The following is a 22,753-nucleotide window of genomic DNA, read 5'->3' as shown; positions in this document are numbered from 1 at the left end:
AGAACCCGTAGCAGTTACATGGCCAGAGTTAAGCACTCCATGGGGGAGAGTTTGTGTCATCATTGCTCATGGCCACGCACTGGCTCAGTAACGTTTGCTTTAAAACTTTCCGGACTCAAAGGCTCAAATTATTCTGCCATTCGCTAATGGCCATTCTCCACTAGCCATTTACAACTGCATTTTTTTTTTTAAATCATTTTTTAAGTAAAATTTTGGCTCCTCTCTCAGGTGCCTCCGCGGGCCAGGTTTAGGCAAAGGAGTGGTGTTTTTCCCTTCGTGCACATGGGCTCATCCTGCTCCTCAGCTCTTCTGAAAGGGTGTGTTTCCACTCCAGCTCAGGAGCAGAGGCTCTGCCCTTGCTCAGCAAGAGGGCAGAGCTGCCCTCCAGGTACTTGCCATGGGGTATGATCTCAAACTCACTGTAATGCTGTGATTTATCTAAAGCTTCAAGAGAAACATCTATGAAGGGCTGTCTGAACTCTTATCTACATTGTCCACTCATTCTTCAAGATATTACGAAAGTCATCCTTCGATGAATCAGATTGCCAGCAAAATGCATATGAAGAATACTTCGTTTTACACTCCTGCGATCAGAATTGCTTTAAATATTAATAATGACATTGATAGCTGTTTCTATTTATTAAGGACTTAAAATGTGCTTAAATGTGATTCTCTCACTCCTCCCAATGACCTGAAGAGGTATATATGTTTTCTGTCTCACAGATGAGGAAATTGAGGCACAGAGAGTTTAAGTAACTTGCCCAAGATGGTAAGTGGTAGAGCTGGGATTTGAATCTAGGCTCTTAACCACTTTGACATTATGCTCTTGGCTTTTACTGAAGGCCAGTGTCATATTTACTAAGAAGGTACTGTTGAAGATGTTCTATTTTAAATACCAATCTTACTTTTTGCTTTATCTTATTTTTCCCTATACAATTTACTTTTTAAGTAAATTATATTGCTGACTCATGTGTACTTTTGTATATGAACAAATTATATTTGGAACGAAGAGGAGTACATACAGATAAAAAAAAGAATAAACAAATGAATACATGCTAATTTATAGACCAACTAAATAATGAGTTAGAAATCAAGAGTATTTTTTTCATAGAATCATATAGATCAACACTGTCCAACAGAAATATAATATGAACCACATATGTAAATTAAAATTTTCTAGTAGCCACATTAAAAAAATAAAGAGGTAAAATTAATTTTTATAATATATTTTATTTAACTCAAATACTCAAATTATTATTTCAACATGTAATCAGTATTATAAAATTATTAATAAGATATTTCACATTATTTTTTTTCATACTAAGTCTTTGAAATCCAGTATGCATTTTCTCCTACAAGACATCTCAATATCAACTAGCCACATTTCAAGTGCTCAAGGGCCATATCTGACGAGAGGGTACCATACTCAACGGTGCAGATAGAGATGGATGAGGAGTTAGAGATCAGTAGTTTCAGTCCACTTCACATATTTTTTCATAGGAAACCAACATCCAAGGAATTCAGTGACTTAGCTATGGCAAAGTCAGGATGAATACTTGGATTCCAGCTCAGTGTTTTTTCCATGGTTCACACTTTTAAGGTGAATGCAGATTCACTTCCACAGGGAAGTGCCAGCTCCCTTCCCCATCATTTTCCCACATGCCACCATCTAGCCTTGTTCTGAGATACACACACTGCTCACAGCGCTCTCCATTCAGTGACTAAACTGGGAGCTTCTCCCACAGAGCTCCAAAGTAGATACTCTACTGACATCAGTGGCTACTTACTCTAGAATTTAGGATGGTATTTTATTTTACTCTTTAGTGTGTACTTTAAGGGATGAACAAGCTCTGACAACTAAATGTTTCCTGCTTTTCTTATCTGCTATGTTACCTGTTTAAATCAGAATGTTCACTGAACACATATTTTAAAAGGACAGAACCAAATCACGTTTCTTTGTAGGGTTTTAAATTATTATTTTAACCTCATCTATTTGTTTCACGTTGGTCACATATTTGAGTCATTATGTCTTCACAAGGAATACAATAACGTCTTTACTCTTTGGGGAAAAGAAAAAACAACTAAAACTAAGACCAAATTTAGCAATGTCTTGCCTCTTTAAATAGCCTCAAGTTATAACTGATATGATGGCCTCATCAGATTTTCACAACCTCATAAGACCTGGATGAAAAAACTAAGAGATAAGATTACTAACTCAATCCGTGAATCATCCCTTCCTTTTTCTGAGAAAGCCTCACAGGGGTTATGAGTTTCCTGGAGTTCTTCTCCACAACTGCAGTGGGACCCTGCGGCTGATGGTGCTTACCACCACCTACCTTCAGGGGCCCTGTGAAACCACCTCAGGTGCATTCAGATCCTACTGGGCAGTAACTGTTCTTCCTGGAATGTTTTATAAGGTTCTAGGCCCATGATCAATCTACACAGGAGAACAGAGGTTGTCATTAGATTTGATTAGTGTTAACCAATTACTGTGATAGCTCAAAAAATTATTTTTTTGAAACAAAAAGTCCCTCTTCTTCCCTGTTCTTCTGTTGCAGTTATATGAACTCCTTTCAGTCCTGTCAAAATTCTACTGTAATTACAAATAATTACAAAATTATGATTCTAACCAAAAACTATTTTGTAGCATTGGTACACGTGGAACTATATGTGACTACTGAAGCAGAGAGACTCCACAGTTAATGTTTTAAAAATATAGAGCTGGCTAAGCAGCCAAGCTAGACACCTGGCTGGCTGCTGGTACAAAAGCTGGCCCTAGCTGTGGTTAAGCCACACTGATGACAGCCCACCCTTGACTATCCATGGTTTTGCCTAAGGAAAGGTGAGCACTCACCAACAGAATCAAGATTTGCTTGCTTTCCGCCTGGAATTTATACAAGGAGGTGATACTCTCTGGCTATGATGATGAAATTTAGTCAAACCTTCTACCCCCTGCTGGATGCCTGTGCTTACATCCCTTCTAGGGTGGAGCCTCAAAGGTGAGACGTAGTGACTCAGAAGTCCAGGGACCAAAGGGAGGAGAGTGTCACTTCAGAAGTGTCTGAGCTACTCTCCCATTATCCCATTGTGTATTTGGGCATCTCTCTCTCCCTTAAACAGTTTCATTATTTGTTGTTTTTTTCTTTTCCCTGAGTATATTTGATAGCATTCTATTTTTAATTTTAAGGCACAAAGTAGACTGTCCTATAGTTCTCACTCCAAGACTACAGAAAGCTATGGGTCGGCCCCATGGCTTAGCGGTTAAGTGCACGCGCTCTGCTGCTGGCGGCCCGGGTTCAGATCCCGGGCGTAGATCCCGGGCGTGCACCAACGTACCGCTTCTCCAGCCATGCTGAAGCCGCGTCCTACATACAGCAACTAGAGGGATGTGCAGCTATGTCATACAACTATCTACTGGGGCTTTGGGGGAAAAAATAAATAAATAAAATTATTAAAAAAAAAAAAAGACTACACAAAGCTAAATTGCTTTTGAGTTGCATTATGGCCTTATTTTTCCTGAGATTGTTGTCCTCAATAAAAACAGAGCTTTCTCCCCTGCACAGCATAAAGGAAACCCAGACTAACAAAAATAATTAATTAATTTGGGAATTCTCTCTTCTCATCCCCCACCCCATTCTCCTATAATCCCAGGGAGAAGGTACAATTTCTCCCCAAGCTGTATGCCAGAAAACAGAAAAAGAAAAAAAGGAAACAGCAGGGGACAACCTATAAAATGGATAAATGGTCCCCAAATCATTTTACAGTCTTTTATTCTTACTTAGCATTTTGTCTGTTTCTTCCTGATTCTATGCTATTGAGATGATTCCCAAATTTCACAAAGAAATGTAAATGTCATTAGATGCAGAAGTAACTAGAGGTGACATAGAGTGTTGGAAAAACATCTAAACAGGAGGCACAAGCCCCAGCTAATTAACATTAATTGCCTGTTGCATAGTCCTGGGCTAATCAGTTAAATTCCATGAAGGTGAAGTTCTTCATCAGTAAAATATAGTATTATTACCTGCCCTCCCAATCTTCTTGTAAGGATTAAATGAAATGATAAATATAAAACTTCCTTATAACTTCCAAATAATAATAGTAACAGCAAATTTTTATCTTTATTATTATTTTTGAATACCTCCTATGTGCCAGGTACCATTTTAAATGTTTTACAAGAAAACTCATTTAATCCTTATATTCACATTATGAGATAGGTCCCGTTATTATCGTCATTTCACGTATGAGAAAACGGAGGCACAGAAGCTAAATAACTTGTTCAGGATTTTAAAGGTAGCAACTGAGAGAGCTCTGATTCAAACCTAGGTAGTCAGACTTCAGAACTCTATGCTTTACTGTCTCCCTATACAAACCTAAATTTAAAATTATGCAATCTCAGAATAAAATTGGGAAAACTTGACAACACGCTGTACAAAGCTCACTTCTCTATAGGAAAGTCTCTACTGAACAGTAGCCCAGTGGATAGGGTCTGCAAAAATTAAACAGTGGAGTCCAGCAAGAGACAGTGGTCATTCTTACATGCGTGTGGACAGAAGAGTCTTGAAAGCCAACAAGGTACTTAAAAGCAAAATTACCCTTTCGGACTTAAAAAGAGAAGATGCTAGTATTGTGGGTAGCCAGGCAAAAAAGCTGAAATATGTCTAACTGACATATCACACAGATATATTTACGCTGTATTTACATAAACATTTATTGAAACTGTTCACACGACCATAATTCTGCAATTAAGCCAATGGATATACCCAAGGTCAGGTGTAGGCTATAATTGGAGTAAGACAAATACAAACTGTGCAATTTTTCTCTCATCTCACCTCTAGGCATATCGCTTCAGCTCAGACATAGTGACCATTGATTTTGGTTAACAATGGGAGGGGCCAGAAAGTTTAGATACAGAGATAAATCTGTGTTCTTAAAACCCACCCATACCTGCTACCTGGAGAAAACCTATTGGCTTCTTTTTCTTTTTCTTTCCATTTCTTTCCCTTGTTGGAATTCCTTCGCAAAGGCGCCCTATAATGACAGCGTGCAGTCAGAAAGGGGAAGGTGACTTTTTCTCCTTTAATCCTTTTACAGACAGCTTGCTTTTTACATCATGAAGTGCTTACCCCAGATCCACAAACTTCTGCTTAATTTTTCCTCCTTGCACCACCAGTGAACTGGATGCCCTTAGTGATCTGGGACCTTTGGCACCATCTAGGATATACACATATGTGAAAAAGACCAATTATTATTACTTTTTAAAGCCACGAGTCAAAAGTCAGTGCATCTCTAAATCTAAGGGGTTTGCCTCAATTCCTAATTATAAAAGAAAATAATGAATGCCTTTTTTTTTAAAGATATAGGGAACATAGCTATATTGAGGAACATTCAGTTAAGCCAGGAGAGGTCCTATTGGACAAAGGCCCAATACTCATCACAGATATATTATATTAGCATCAAATATATTGGAATGAACAAAATAAGCAAGAATAAACACCATCAACTCATCCTTTACATTCAAAGCAGGGACCAACATGACTTTCCTTTTGTTCCTTCTCTGGCTCCAACTCTGCTTCAAATGCCTGGGCTCTGCCCTCCATGTCTTTCTTGTCTTCAAGTTTTGGCACCTTTTGATAGGAAGCCAGCCCACTTCCCCCTTATCTCCCAAGTCCAGTATAGAACGTTGCCCCTGAGAGTCTGGGAGATTCAGGGAGAAAGTGACAGGCAAAGCTTTCCCTTCTGGTCTCTCTTGCTAATGGCCTTTGGCCAGACTTGGGACAGAGGAGGGCAGAACATAGGGGAGACTTCTTAAACCAGAGCTCAACTACAAAACATTTATATCTTTGAAAGGTCTCTCTTAGCAGTTAGGTTGGGGCACAACTTGGCTGGCCTCCCGTGATGTGGAAGATGCCAAAATCTCACCAGTGTTTGAAGCTGAATGATCTTTGCCTCTTTGAATGACGCTGGCACTCTAAAGGGCAGTAGCTGCTGGGGCATGGGGACACGATGCCAAAAACCAATCAGAGGAGAGGCTTTGTGAGTGGAGTTCAACGTCAAATGTAGGAACTGGATTCCACTGGTGGCACTTATTCCACCTTGGACAAGGTAGATAACTCTTAAGTCTCTACCTAGAGCTATTTAGCAAAGAATGTTGTTCGGTGTTATGTTTCAGCACATCCAGTTACCTGAGATGATTAACAAATGGTGTTTTAAATTTGATGCATATTTGTGTGTGAAACTACTCCTTCCTATTTGTCTGTTGGTGTATGTCTGTCTCTATCTTTTTAAAATTTAAAAAAATTCCAGCAACATTTTGGCGTGGAGTGTAGAGAGAATAGTCCTCTTAAGAAAGTGTTCAATTAACCTTGAACACAAGCAGGATAATTTTGCTTATAATTTTATTTATTTAATGAGAAATTTCTAAACATACACACTTACAAAACATGAAGTGCACACACACTTCTCATTTAGGAGTCTATGTTCAAAGTGCTAAAGAAGCACAGGACACTGACAAACACTAAGGTTTTTTAGCAATGAGCTTTTCATATTTTTAGTTAATGATAGTCAGACTACCATAACCAATTCCTTGAAGTGTACATAATGAAATACAAGACTCAGAAATATGTCCACGTCAAAATGTACTTCTAGCCTCAAATATTTATTATGGATATTTGCATTATTACTCTTTGGGTAACCGAATTCAACAGCCACAGATGTGACACATATTCATAAAAATACTTCACAGACATGGCACAAATGTCTTATGAGGGGATTTTGCTAATGGACATTAGAAAAAAAACAGGATTTCAATTTTCTTAATAGAAGCCAAAGAAAAGAAAGTGCCAGATTCTTCCAGATCAACTCTAAAGCAACTCTTAATGGCTAGGACTGTGCAAAGTTTAAAAGGAGACTGCCTAATTATTTTCTGAATTAGAGGTCGCTGGGAGATGTTTTAACGAGTGGTGAGAGGACCAGATGAGACTATGGACATGGAAACCCTCTGTAACCTATTGGTGTTACAGTGATTTGGACATCTTGGGACTAAAAGCCTGATTCTGCCCATCACAGAGCCTGCTGCTAGGCAACCTCACATCATGATCTCATACTTTTGCCAAAGTGTGTTCCAAGGAACACTTACATGAATGTTTTCAAAAGGCTGAAAAGGTGAGATTAAATAATAATGCACTTCTCCATTTTAAAACAAATACATCTTTAATGCACATCAAAACTCCTAGTGTACATAAAAAACCAACATTAGATTGGTATGATTTCAGGAAAAGAAAAAGAAAGTAACATTTTTGGTTGTTTATTTAGTTATTTAGCCTTATGTAAAATCTCCATTAGGCTTTTTGAAATCTCTCCAATACTACAGTCACAAGCAATTAGAAGCCTGAGCCCTCAGGTTGGGTGCCTCAGCTTTAAGCTTTGGCAACCTGGTCTTCATTTTCAAAGGTAATAAATGATCTCCAAATAGATAAATGCTAAAGTCTTTTCTTGCTGCGTTCTCCTTAAGCTCAGTGCAATAAAACTCGTGACTTCTTCCTTTACTACCGGGACTCCCAAACCTACTGCCCAGCCCTGGCTTCTCTCCTGAGCTCATGACCTCCTCCACTAAAAATGAGTTAAGTCATCTTTCCCCCAAAATGTTTCTGATTTCCTGTTTTCTATTAATGACAAGACGATATTTTCTGAGGTTAGAAACCCTGTGATCAGTTTTGACCTCCTCATTTTCTTCCCACTGTTTCCAGTCAACTTACGTTTCAAACTTTCCTGCTGCTGTCTATTGCTCCTCCTTAGAGGTATCACCTCACAGTGTCTCCTAACCCATCTTTCCCATACCTAGTGTCTTTTCCTTTTTATTCCTCTGTTCAAACAACTTGTGGTTTCCTAGTAACATGGTAAGGTATCTAAGGTATTTAAATTCTTGAACTATAGACTTAACCTACCTGTTCAATTTTATATGCAACCACTCTAACCTGCATAAACAAACTGCTTCAGGCAGACTGGGACAGCCCCAGTCCTTTAAATTCATCTTATGTGTGCCTATCTCTGTTAATGCCATCTCCCTGCCTTATATGCCTTTCTCTATCCTTTTCTCCCCCCAAGCCCTTCAGTGGTTACTCTACTTGTACATTCTTTGTCAAGTCTTGTTTACCAATCTGAGCTACATGTAACCTTGCCCTACTCTGTGCAATGATAAAATTGACTATTTCTAAATGTATAAAGGCCTAATGCAATATATTAATAATAAATGATTCTTGTAAAGATTTTGAAAAGCGAGGTTCTACCTCCAAGGATGTTAATTCAACAAATATTTTTGAAGGTATGTTCTGTATCAGGCCACGAGCTAACAGCCACATATAAACTTAGAATAATAATCTCTGGAAATCATGAGTAAAACTGATAGTGCTTAATTTTCTCTTCTTAACCTTGTTTGAACAAAGGCCCATTGCTATGTAAGTCTAGAGACCAAAACTTTATTATTAGGCTACTCAAAGAATAGGTATGAGGAAAATATTTTCATGCCTTCTACTGCCACATAACTTGTTTTATAAACCTCTAGAAATAATCATTTACTTCCTCTAACTTTAACTGAAATGGGGTTAGATGTTTTATCATTTAGCCATGGGTATTTCTCTATCCTACTTTGCACTGAGGTCCCCCAAATATGACAACAAAATGATGACTTGTGAATGTGGTATTGACGCGATTTACAAGACACCCGACGACTTCAATTAGGTGTTCAATAACACCAGAGTATTATCCTCAAGATTGCAATCAAATGCAGCTGTAATTTAATTATGATCTTCATAGTAACTTGATAGACCAAAAGTAATGGTCTGTTACTTATTAAAAAAATCCAGATAAATGGCAACCAGTGACTAAGACATTTTCAGCCTTTATCTAGCAACGTTGAGTGGAAGGAAATATACGTCTAGACCAGGGCTCAGCAAGACTTTTCTGTAAAGGGCCAGACAGTAAATATTTTAGGTTTGTAGGCTATACAGTCTCTGTCACAACTACTCAACTCTGCTCTTGTAGCATGAAAGTAGACAATATATAACTGAGTGTGGCTGTGATCCAATATGACTTTATTTATAAAAACAGGTGGTGGCCAGATTTGGTTTGATGATCTACATTGGTTATCTGGAGAGACATACTTAATAAGTTGCTTGGATGAATTAATAATTATCAATTGTAGGCCATACTCTTTGATGGGGACCAAGGATACAAAGACGAATAACATGAAAGAGAAAACTATGGCTCACACTTGACAACTAGATCACTTATTATCATACACAGAGTGATGGAAGCAGAAGTAACAGGGTGAAAATTTCTGTGGGATCAGAGAGAAGAGAATAATTCACTCTGCCCGGGAATGGGGAGAGTGTGCTAACGGTCCCCTAAAACACATGAGATTTAGCCTGGGCTTTGAAGGACACAACTTTCCTGAAATGGAGTGCTGGCAAGAATGTAAACATGAAGTCTCGCTAAACCCCATTCTAGTGCCTTTATTGATGAGCCAATGAGTTGTAAGAACTACATACAAACACATACACACGGAAGGAAACCAGGTTAACCACACCTAACCTCTGTTGAGTCCAGGTCTGAATAGTAGATTAGTCTCATATAGCAAGGAACTCAAGGATTTTACAGATTGTTATTCTCCAAATTGGATTCTGAGGACAATGAAGCTAGATCCCAGTCTGTTGATCTATACTGTATCAGCCCCTGCAATGTCATGACAATGGACGCATGGAATTTCCCTAATGTTTTAATGATACTGAGGTCTATTTCTTGGGAACTGGGTAGGGAGAGTCCTTGAGGGACATGAGAGACCTGTAGCAATGGTGGTGCTTCAGTCAAACAGGCAATTCATCAGTCAGCTCAGTCTAATAAGCATATTCCATATACACGTCCATTTAACTTGACTCTAATTTTATGCTCACTGAGCAACTTTCTGATTTATGAACCTTTCAATCAGAAGAGAGAGAACAGGACAATTGAACGATGTTGGTTACGTTAGCTGTACCTCCCAAAGTAAATCAGAAAATTAGTATTCTGGTTTAGAAATCAGTGTTTTATAGGCTCAAACAGCAAAAAATCAGTCCCTCTGAACTTGATTAAATCTGGGTATATTACTGAGTTTCTGGACTTAGAAAACTGAGGACTAGACCCATGACTCTCAATGCACTGACTGGTAATTAGCTACTGTCTGAGAGTCAGTTGGCTGACAGGTCTCTTTGAACATCTTTCAAGGTACAACAGAGCCTGAGAGTGGAAGGCAAGAACGTATAGGGCTTTCCCAGTTGTTGATGGTGGTGGTTGTGGGGTGTCAGAGATAAGGTCTGTCACAAAACAAACAAACAAGCAATAAATTAAACATAGAGAGAGAGGAGGCAGGCAGACAGATAGACAGACAGACTCTAGTCTGCAAACTCCCTGAGGGAAAAGATAGGAGTCTCGTTAATCATCATATATTCAGCCTTTAGCACAATGCCTGACATGGAGTAGATGCTCAAACTATTTGTTAAATGAACACATGAATGAATAGATTAATGTCAATGAACACAGAAGGCAAAGAAAATTCTATCAAAGAAACTCTTATCAAGGGAAGGAAAGAATGCGAGGCACTGCTTTCATCTGGTCACAGCGCCTAACAAAGGTTATCATACTAACCATTTACAGTATGGTTATAAATACTTTCTATATTTATAAAGTTAATACTTTATAAAAGCTCAATTAACTGCTTCTGCCCTGTGACCCAGAAGCATGATTAGCCCAGGAAAATCGAAAATGGGAAAGCCCAAGTATTGGTCTCTGGAAAGGAAACTTCCCACCTCTTTATCCTGCTTACTACAGCTGGAAGCTTCTTCCCAAAGAAGAGACTGTAACAAGGGAGGCACTGGGGGAAAGGATGGGATTCTCACATTTCACTGCTACATTACTGCTAGTGGACTGCGAAGCACAAGCCATATCCATGTACTACTTCGCCAGTCTGAGAGGAAACATCTGCTGACTTCAAAGAATCATACATAAATTACAAGTAAAAGGCAGAGGGAAATAATCTATACAAGTTTTAGCCACTTGTAAAAATCTTTGGGTCAGATTTCATGTGTGAGTGATCCACTCCCTGACTATAATGTAATTTCTTTCAGACAGCTAGTTATGTCTGATAAACTCAAACAGTGCACCACAAAGTATTAACCTACAGCTCCAAAATACATGCTTCTGCTGTTTTGCCTTCCTCGGGACCAATTTGGATGTATACATATTTTTCTGAAGAGAAGACACAGAGCTCGCCACAAGTATATTTCTATAAAATTGCTATTATAATCCATAATTTAGGTTAATTAATGAGAGTTTCTGAAGCCTTTAATTCTTTTGAAAGTAGGCCAAAATCACCGTACAAGTCCTTCACCAACTTGACAACCACTTTTGATGAATTAGCAGGCTTGACATATTTTCTTTTGCCTCTGCTGGTATTTTTTACTCCCTACATACTTAATTTTTACCTCAAAACTTCTAGAAGAGCTACGCTTAGGTCCAGTCTGTGGAAGATAATTCCAGCAACTGACAGGCTCAGAAAAGGAAACCAAGGGGAAAATACCAGGAATAAAAGCTATGATGTTTACCAAGAGTTACAAAACAGATTGGGCCCCCACAATCAAATGTGTTCCTACGTTCACAATGTATTTGTAGAAATATTACAATTTTTGATCTGGCAGAGATAAATGAGTATGGACTTTTCAAAAATGTAGTGATGTACAATCATACCTGCAATGTATCAGTGTGTCCCACAATGTATGAATGTTGGAATTCTTTAAAAGTTTTGGCAATCTGATGGGTATCTAATTTAAATGATCATTTCTCTGATCATTAGTGAGGCTGATCACTTCTTCATATCTTATAAGTAATGCGAATCTTCTCTTCAATGAATTGAGGCTTTATTTCCTTAGCCTATTTTTGACTTCATAAAAATTTTTTGAAGCTACTTGAATATTAGAGATAAAATTTACCAATTAACTTTGAATATGGGGTCCTTTATTATGTTTATTGACTACTGAAACCAAGAGTATTTCTAAAATAGTTGTTAAGTATAAAGAAAAAACAACAAAACAAAACCCATTTCATTTATCACCCCCACCATAGCTGCAGTTTATCCTTACGAAGTCCCTAGTATGTCTTTTCCCATTTCAGTTCTTTGAAACTACCTCCCAAGTGACTGACTTTGTCATTCCCATTCATAACCTCAACATTTTGTTTGTATCTCTAAATAATCTGCTAGTTTTAACACTATATAAATAGAATCATATGTATTCTTCTGCAGTTTGCTTTATCCTCTCAATGTCTTGTTCCAGAGATTCACCTCTGCTATGTTTCAGTGTGGTTTATTCATTTTTCTCTGCTGCACAGATTCATTATATGAATTCGGTAACGCCAAATGGTTTCCAAAGAGCTTGTGCCAGTTTACACTTCCACCAGCAGGCTATTCAATTTCTGGCTCTTTCACATATTTGCCAACATTTGGTAACATCAGAATTTAATTTTTTTTGGCAATCTGGTAGGTATAAAATGGTATCTCATCTGGTTTATGTCATACTTTTCTGATTACTAATGGCATTGAACACCTTTTCATAAATATTTTGGCCTTTTGGTTTTCATTTTCTGTGAAGAGTCTGTACATGACATTACACATTTTCCTCGTGTATTATTTGTCTTTTCTTAGTGATTTATAAGAGTTATTTACACAATCTAGATACTAATCCTTTGTTAGCTATACGAGCAATAAATATCTTCTCCAATTTTGTGATATTTTTTGTTGTGTCTTTGAGAAATAGAAGTTCTTAATTTTTTTTTTTTGGTGAGGATGATTGGCCCTGAGCTAACACCTGTTGCCAATCTTCCTCTTTTTACTTGAGGAAGATTTGCCCTGAGCTAACATCTGTGCCAGTCTTCCTCTATTTTGTATGTGGGACGCTGTTATAGCATGGCTTGATGAGCAGTCTGTAGGTCCGTGCCCAGGATCTGAACCCACGAACCCCGACCACTAAAGTGGAGAACGTGAACTTAACACTACATCACTGGGCCGGCTCCAAGAAGTTCCTAATTTTAATATCATTTGATGTTAACAACCTTTTCTTTATGGTTTGTTTTTTGCATCTTGTTTAAGAAATCCTTCTCTACCCTAAAGTCAGAAAAATATTCTATATAGTCTTTTAAAAGTTTTATACTTTTGTATTTCCCAGTTAAGTCTTGAATCCACCTTGAACAGATTTTTTTGCAAGGTATGAGATGGGGGGACGTCTACTATAATTTTTAAAAAATATGGATAACCAATTTTCTCAGGACAATTTATTAAAAACTCTATTCTTTCTCCATTGAGCTACCCGTGCAGCTGTCATAAGTTCATATATATATCCGAAATATATATGTGTGTGTGTGTGTGATCTGCTTCTACATTCTTTATTCTGTTCCTTAGCCTATTTATATACTTCTGTACAAAAAATATACAGGTATATTTTTAATAATTGCAGGTATCAGGTAAGCCAAGATCTTCACCTCATTCTTTTTTAAGAGTCTCAGGTATTCTTGGCCTTTTTCTCTTTCTTATAATTTTTAGAATCAGCTTACCAAGTTCCACAAAATGTCAGTTGTATCGAATCTCTAGATCAGTATGGACCAAAATGACGTTTCTTTCTGTTACTCAATTTTTTAAAAAAGACAAAAGAATTTTACAGTGAACAAACACATATCCACCACCTAGATCCTACAATTTCCATTTTACTACATTTGCTTTATCATATACCCATCCCTCTATTCACCCATTAATCTATTAATTTTTAAATACATTTTGAAGTAAGTTGCAGACACTTCACCCTTACACACTTCAAGGTATTGATTTTTATGTATTTATTTTATGTCTGGTCACTTAATCTTTTAGAAGACATTCATATAATCCTCAAATAAAGATACTTTTGTCTCTTCTGTTTCAAATTTATACTGATGATTTAATGTTCTTATCTTTCTGCAATTAGAAAATTCTCAAAAACAGACTTGCAAATAGTGATGATAGTTGGCATTCATGTCTTATTCCTAATTTTCATGCGAATGGTTTAAGATTCACTACTTACTGGCTGATCTCTGGTAAATAACCAATCATATTTAGAAAATTTTTTTCTAATCCCATTTTTACTTAAGATTTTACTGGAAATGTCTGAAGAATTATATAAACGTCTTTCAACTTCTGGTACTATTACAACACTTTACCTTTCCTCTTTGATATGATGATTTATATTGTTATATTTTCTAATGTTGAACCATTCTTACATTTCCAGCATCAATACTACCTGATTATGGAATATAACTAATTTACACTCCTGGATTCAATTTACTAGCATCAGATTTAAAATAAATCTACATGCATAAGATTTCCATCTTTCATATAATCTTTACTAGTTTTTAAGACTCTAGCTACATAAAATAAATGAGAAACACCCTACCCGGAATAATTAGCATAAAAGAGAGTCTATCTACTTTTTTACAGGTTAGGCAGAATTCAGTTATAAAACCACCTGGGCTTGGTGCCTTTCTAAATAGAAGCTATAAAAATGTATTTCATATTGCTGTAATTATTGGTTTATCCAGGTTTTCTTCTTCTTAGACCAATTCAAGTACTTTATATTTTGGTAGGAAATCCTCTATTTCTTCTAGATTTTCAAATATACTGCCCTAGAGTTTGCATACTATCTTAAAAAAAAAAAATCACTTTAATCTCTATATCTCCTTTCTTATTTCTAATGCTGTGTTTTTGGTTTTTTTGTTTCTCTATTTTTTTCTTAATCTTTCCTTCCAAGGCGCTATTTACTTTTACCTAGAATAATTTACACTTTTTTACTATATTTTTTTGGCGAGGGGGAGTTAATCGGCTTTTCATTTCAATAAAAATCAAACAGCTTATATCTTTTATTCTATTTTCTGTTTTTTGGTTGTTCTTTTCCTATTATTTTGAATATTTATTTTTAATAATAAAAGCATTTAAAGCTATACATCTTCCTCTGAGTACAATATACTCTGATTACCAGCTCAACTTTTGGAAATGTGTCCTAGGAGTGTCAGTATACAAGAATGGAAAGCACCAGGATGCTCGTTATATCTTTTTTCACGGTAGTAAGCAAACAAGCAAATAAATGACAACTAAACCCCCCAGGATACAGTCAATACTATAATGGTTGCTTTAGTTATATTATAGGCTCCCTATAGGAGATTATCTTGTCATTTAAATTTGTGTATATTGCCCTGGAGGGATGTCCATAAAATATTATAGTAAAAAAAAATTGCAGAGTAGTGTGATTTGTATGAATTCATTTTTGTAAAAAAAGTATACAAAACAAAACACTAACACACCAAAAAGTATTTTTGTCATTTCATATGTGAAAGATTATATAACCAAATCTCCTTGGTTACTTTCAAGGAACATGTTAGATGTGATAGGAAGAGAATGAACCTATTCTTTATACTTCTCTGTATCATTCAACTTGTTTAAACAAGAATTTATGACTTTTATAAATTAAAATATACAATTACAAAGACAAGTCTATTGACATTGCTATGAAATTCTGGTGTTAATTCTAGGAGCCTATTTTAAAATTTAATTGACTAATCTCCCTGCATTATCTTTATCATAGCTTTCTATCACATTCTTTGCTATATAAATCATTACTGTGAAAATATCTTCTAAATGAAAACCATTTAATGCGTTAAAATCTATATCACTTTCATCTTCATATATATGTATGTGTGTATATTTTCTATACGACTACGTTAGTGTACTGAAACTCTGGGCTGCTATTTCGCAAACTCTCTAGAAGGTCTCCTGAAGAATCTCCTTCAAGAGTAAACTTGTGGAGAGCTAAGGAAGTAAAAATACTAACCAGGTAGGAAAAGATGAAAAAAAAAATACAATAAAATAAATGGGAGGGGGTGTTTTCTCATCCCATAACACCAAAGGAAAGCAATATTAATTATTAGCTGTGAGGAGACAAAGGACCTATGATTGTGAGAAAAAAGCCATTTTTATACTGTACAAATTGAAGTGTTAGTGAAGTTAGACAAAGGAAAAGTAAAACAACAAAAAATTTAACATTACCTTTTTCTTGTAACACGTTCTTGGTGGTGGCTTGATGGTGGCAAAGAGATTCTTTCACATCATGATCAGATTTTGAAGGAGAGGAGAGTGAAGCATCTCCCCAAACTGAGGAGGAAGGCTCCCCTTCTGGGCGCAGTGGTCCTTCTTGAAATTCAGCCGTGTGGTCAGATGAGAAGGGCACACTGCCAGCCACTGAAGTGAGGGATGGAGCACCAGAATCTGATTCTGGAGAAGAAGTTCTTAAACCCTTGGGCAGAAGTGATTTGGTAATATGCATGTGGTTATGGAAACTGTTTGCAGGCTGTTGGTATAAGAGATTATAAAGGAAGTTATGCCACTGAGCATCAGTTCCATGTAATATTCACTTTGAAATCAAATCAACCTTTTGTAGTGAATCACCATGAAAACCAATTTTTGTTTGTTGGTTTGCAGATGAGACTGCAGAGTTCACAATGCACCATATTACCCTTGTAGCTAACACAGATACCTAAGACATACAGAAACCATTATTTGTACATTCATTATTTTCCACTAGGTAAAACCAACAGCTGAGTATTAAAAGCACCATCACGAAATATGACAATATGGCTAATGCTCTTGGTTAGTTCACTGAATGAGTAGAGAAAGAATTTGAATTATAACAATATATTGAGTTGAGTAAGGATTCAGGAGACAAAGAAGAAAACTATTCCACCTGTTTCCAACTAGGGCAAAGAATCTAGTGCCGAGAAATCATTACCTTCAATAAGCTGTAGAAACAAGGATACAGTCCAACACTGTAAGTCAGAAAATGGCTCACCTTTCGTTCTAGACTGTCCTCCCCATCTGTTGAACTGACACTATCATAGAGTCTTGTCCTGGAGGGCCTCTGGCGTCTGTTCTTCACAGAGAGCTGGGCTCGGGTTTTCAGTGCTTTCGAATCCAGGCGCTCTGTCTCTGGGACTGCTTCATTCAAGTCTAAGAAAAGAATATTGCAAAATAATCAGTGAGAAAAACTTTTGGAGAGGATTGACACTGATAACAAAATCTCAAGGTTATCAGCAACACCAGGCACGAAATAGGTGATAGCCATGACGGACTGTCTGATATCCCAGAAGTAACAAACAAATCAGGGAGATTTAGGAGAAATGTACAAAGCCTAAGGGAGGACACCAATGCTAAAGATAACCAAGGCAACAACAAAAACCTAACATCCAAACAGCCTAAAACCTTCCACAACATAATTATAAAAAGCACTGATTTGTATTTGTTTATTTATACGTATGCATGCTGGAGTGTTTGATGAACAAAGATACAGGGGGAAGGTGTATACAAGTTGGAAGATCTTAGAAGCCAAGGACAAACACCTACACAAGTCAGATTGCCAGGTCAAGGGTAGGCAACAGAAGGTGGTCATCAGCATAAATTTTCTATAGCAAAACTTACTAATAGGCTGTAAGGACTGTACCATTTTGGTCTTAATATATTTTTTTCCATTCAAAACAGAGTTTCTAACCATCTAGTTTGTTCCTTTGAACTCTCTAGAAAGACCAGTGAAGAATTTGCCTCAACAGTAAATTTAAGATAGCTGGGGAAATAAAACAAGGTCAGGCTATCTAAACAAAGAAACAGTTAACCACAAGCACTTAATTTACTAGTATTAGGGATGGGGTAGTATAAACCTTTCCTTTTTTTTTATTAACTTCTATGTTTGTATTCCAAGTTATTTGTATGCGCCTCTGTCTGTCTCATTTCTTTTTTCTGGATACCTTCTCTCCCCAGCAGAAACTGCAGTGATTTTCCAGAGGAAAATATTCCAATCTTTAAATAGGAAGACTCAAAGAGAAAAAAAAAAGGAGTAAAGTGGAACACAAAGAAAATGAAGTGGTATAGGCTAAAGGGAGAGTCCTATGTGGTCCTCTTTAGTCTGTCTCTCACCACCTTTAATCTTGCTGCCCAGAGTCTAAGCCAGGACGCAGGAGTTACCCTTCTAAAGGGGAAGAGGAAAGGTTACCCATGAATATACCTAGGCATTGGCTGAGGAAAAGTGTCCTCTGGTTGAATTTATTTGGAATGCCACTACTCCTTACATTCGCATATATAGTCACTCCTTAGAAATAATATAGTTTGATCATTAATCCTATTTTACCTTTTCAGAGTGACCGTCATTAAATGAAGTCATAATGCTCAAAGAATTAATAATTAAGTGCTTCTGGATTTAAATTATTAAAAATAAAACAAATAATTGAGCTGCAGAAAATTAATAGGTACTTATAGGAATATAATAAAATAATTTCTTATAGTAGCATTACCTCAGGAAATTCCTTTTCACAGTATTATTATGAAGGTGTGCACTAAGTATATTATATTATAAAACCATAACATGGAAGTACCTTAGGTTGTACTCTGTTACCTATGGAACATAGCACTTGGCATCTGGTTCTAACAAATAAAATTAAACATATTTTTTCCTAGGAGAAAATCCATTGAATGACAATATTTACAGAAGGTTTTGACTTCTCATTTCCTGTATTTGAAAGAAAAGTGAATATTCAGAAAAGTCAGACTATGCAGGTATATATAAAAGACAGCTAAATATGTTCCAATTAGTAGTCTCTTTATTTTTTACATGTCGATGGAGAAAAAATAATCTCTTTGATCACTTCAATTTCCTCCTTCCAATAAAATCTAAATTTGTAGCCGCCCATTAAGAGTTCATTGGTTGTGATAATTGGGAGAGAACCAACCTTATAAGCTCTTGTTTACATATAAAAAGTGGAAACACCACATAGATGAAAGCAATAATATAATTAGATATACTGTCTACATGCCCATCTTACAGCTTATCTATCTCGAGTTTGGAGTGTACGTTCTATAACCCAAAACACTGTCACATACACCATCTCATGTGTTCCTCACAACAGCCCCAAGAAACAGAGCGGCCAAGTATGTTTTTTCCTCTCCTGTAGCTCAGAGAACCTGAGTAACTTGCCCTCATCTACATAGCTAGTTGATGAGTTGCCATGATTATTCTAGTTTTTTGACTCCCAGGCTACTAGTCTGTGCACTCCAATTTAGGGTCGAACAAGTTACTAGGATAAGATTTTAATGCCATTAGAGTTCAGTGTTTTCAGTTGTAAAATCATTTATGATGTGACTAGTCTAGGAAATCCACTTCTTCAACAGACTATGTATGAAACATTATCATGAATCTTCCACTTATGTGTTGAGTGAAAAAAAAAGGAAGACACTGGAAACTATAGAAAAAATTATTTCTCAGATGATGTCTTGTTTGGTTAGTTTAATAAAAGCTTTGGTTACTTGGTGACAAAAAGACCCAAGGAGGAAGCTCATTCTACTTTTGTAAACATGGCTCCTTCTGTGATAGAATCTTGGCCCTGGAGGACGAAGCATAGAACCAACATCCACGATTGTAGTAGCTACTCCATCACTAGGTACTGAACAAATAAAGTGAGGAACATGAGAACTACTTACTAGCAGGATTTAGAGTGTATTCAGTAATTTGCCTGGTACTGGTGTCAGACAACCCGAAAATGGCAATCTGGTATATCTGCTTTACTATCAGCTAGCACTGACTAGGTGTGAACGGCTGGAGTGCACACATGGAACTACATCTATTAAAGGCAAAGTCAGCCAGGGCCTGAAAAGCAGTGTCTTAAATCCACCATTCAAGTGGCCAACAATATATCGCATCCAACTAACAATTTTTGAGGGCCTAAAAACAAAAATCTCAGGGCTACTTTATAGCAGTGATTCATGGATTTCAAATCAGTAACTTATACTCCATCCTGAGAAAAAAAATTTTAAAGAACCAGAAAAATGGAATGGAACTGAGAACTTTCACTTCAACAGCTCTTATAGCAGAAGGAAGTTGGAAGGCATGCTGTCGAGAAGAAGCAACTACTAAAGACACCACAAGTAACATCCCCCTTAGGAGCATTAGAGGAGATGTGTGATAGAAGGAAAATAGATGAGGGACTCATGCTGCTGGGTAACTAGAGGGGCGATTTGTTTGACCACTAGAAGCTATCTTTTTCTATCATGTCATATAAGAATCAGAGCATTAAAATTCAAGAGAAACTCAGGGTTTCTAGCCCAGCCTTCTTTCCCCGATAGGAAAGACAAGGCTCAAAGAAGGTTACTAACTTGTCTATAACTGTATCACACAGCTGATATGTGGAAGAGACTGGACAGACCTCAGTCCTCAGAAGCCTATCCTCCTTCTAGAAGGTCACTCTCAAGTCTGAAAGTAAACTTCACAAGTAATCTTCTGCCTTCTTTGAAGGTCTTACTTTATGTTCCAAATAAAAATACATGTCAAGGGCTAACTTGGCAAATTCCCAGAAGTATACAGCATCGGAAGAAAAAGAAATCTGAGGGATTTTATTTGGCTTTATATTTATCTAAGGAATAAAATTCTTATATAAAAAAATTAGCTGTCACTTTTGTGGATGGCGATGTGGCAGGAGAAATCCAACTGGCTCAACATTTCTAAGTTATGTGCTACTAAACGTCAGGGCTGAAGTAGCCATGTTCCCTCACTGTCATTCATTCTCCACAGAGATCTTAACCAATAGCATAACATGCTTTTATCAACCCAAGACCCTGGGGTCTTCCTCTATGCCTTCTCTCCAGTGTATCTTGTTTTGTTGTCAACAGAATCAGAGGAAAATTTCCTTTTTCTCTCTCCTTTCTTCTCTATTCTTTCTTCCAGATCCTCCAGTCTCTGAAATAGCCTATCTCTGACTCAAATGCAGCTAGAAATACAAAAGAAGAGCAGACTCAAGTGGATCAATAAATATAGACAGACAAAGATAGAAAAGATAAGAAGTAGCTAACGAAAGAGCAGTTTTGAGTGGGTGAGACTCTGCCTCAACATACCTGCATTTTAAAAGTAGGTTCAATATTGCTTCAAACAGGATTTTTTAAAAGAATTTAATGGATTCGATTACGATTTTAGCAGCTGTTATGAAAAATGTTCTGTGAAATTAGGACGTTATATGTCGTATTACAGAGACCAGTTCCCTACAGTAATGCTGTGAGTCATTCAGTTTTTTCACTAGATTGACGTTATTTTTGACGTAAATAGAATGCTGCCCACGGACCAGCTACAGGCCGAAAGGGAAGTAGAGGAATGGAGCAGCATAACAATGGGGTCTGCTCCGCATTCTGATGTGCATTGTTCTCCTCAAAAACAGTCATACCTTATATCATCACACTGCCTGGCTTGTGCTATTATCAATGGAAATGCTGAGCATAATGAGGCACTCGGTGGCATTTTTAGACTTGAACTGTATCTGCATATCATTCACAGTCACTGTAAGTTCATAAATGATGGACCCATGGGGCTTTGGGTTATACTGCATTCAGGGGTAGGTTTATGCATCTCAGAGAGGCAGTGTAAAATAGTTACCATGAGAGTAGACACGGAGTTAGTCTTCTTTGAATAGAATCCAGAACAGTGGCTCTGCCACTACATTGGGCAATTTACCTAACCTCTCTGTCCCTCAACCGCCAAACGGGCATGATAATAGTATAACATAATAATAATTGCATTGTTATGAGGACTAAATCCATTAACAGATATTCAAGTGCTTAGAAGAGTGACTGGTACATAAAAAGCTCTCAATATATGTCTTTACTGATATGAAAAGGTTAGCAAGATATTCTTAAGTGACTAAAGTAAGTTGCAGAACAATATGTATATTCATTTAAAATATTTAAAAAACAGCAACATAAAATATATTTTCTAATGGTAAATATATGCATATAACTAGAAAAAGAACTGGAAAAATACACTTCATACTGATAACGGTGGTTACCTCCAAAGAAGGTATTAGATTGGAGATGCTGGTCAACAGGTCCTTAATCTTATTTGTAATGTTAAAATTTTTTGCATTATGTATTTTTTTGCATTTATGTATTACTTATGTAGTTAAAATTAGTAAAAAAGAAAAAAACGTATTCAGTACATTTTCTTTTACAGACATCTTAATTCCATTCTAATCTGATAGCTCTGGTATGTTAGGACTCAGTATTCCAGATGTTGATATCAGCCCACAAAACTTTGTCAAAATCCATATGACTGTCAGCCCGCCCCAAGCAGAAGGCTGCTCTTTCATTACATCTTTGGAGACTGTTGCCTGCCTTGCTACTTTACTAACTGCCAGATGACTTGGCCTAAATAAGGGCCTATGACCTAGCTTCCAGTTACTACTTTGTTTTGGTATTGAAGGGGAAGATGTATTGAATCAGATATGGTAATGTGAGACAAGGTTACACAACTTCAGCTCATCTTGTGATAGCACTCTGGTTGGGAACCCAACCATAGGCAACTCTCACTCTACACTCTATTAACAGTTGGTAAACTCGATTATAGCCACCTAAAAGCTGACCAATTTTATACCCAAAGTAGTATTTATGAAATTTTAGGAAGCTGATTTCTTACCATTTCAGAACAAGAAGATTATTGCTGTTTCCTAATCTTTTAGTTAGGTCTGAGTTTATTGTTGCATGAACTATACATTTCACTTGCTGATCTTTGAAAAATATGAATAAATTCCTTTTTTACCTCTTTATCAATAAATGCAATCTCAAAACTATCTG

General features: G+C 36.8%; 1 protein-coding gene across 12 annotated transcripts in view; it reads right to left on the bottom strand.

The window, feature by feature from the left end:
• PPP1R9A (protein phosphatase 1 regulatory subunit 9A) overlaps positions 1–22,753 on the bottom strand; it is a 321,025-nt gene that overhangs the window by 17,747 nt on the left and 280,525 nt on the right. For 8 of the 12 annotated variants that reach the window (XM_058525783.1, XM_058525771.1, XM_058525815.1 and 5 more), the window contains 4 exons: positions 16,947–17,104; positions 16,148–16,448; positions 5,124–5,211; positions 4,945–5,028 (listed from right to left, as the gene is read on the bottom strand). In XM_058525783.1, the coding sequence (XP_058381766.1) occupies positions 4,945–5,028; positions 5,124–5,211; positions 16,148–16,448; positions 16,947–17,104 (631 nt within the window). The remainder of the gene's footprint in view (positions 1–4,944; positions 5,029–5,123; positions 5,212–16,147; positions 16,449–16,946; positions 17,105–22,753) is intronic. The other 4 variants (XM_058525797.1, XM_058525807.1, XM_058525822.1 and 1 more) reach the window with 2 other exon arrangements.

The sequence above is a fragment of the Diceros bicornis genome, chromosome 3, assembly GCF_020826845.1.
Source record: "Diceros bicornis minor isolate mBicDic1 chromosome 3, mDicBic1.mat.cur, whole genome shotgun sequence".
Classification (NCBI taxonomy): Eukaryota; Metazoa; Chordata; class Mammalia; order Perissodactyla; family Rhinocerotidae; genus Diceros; species Diceros bicornis.
The sequence above is the reverse complement of the archived record's forward strand: the minus strand, read 5'-3'. Positions and strand labels throughout refer to the sequence as shown.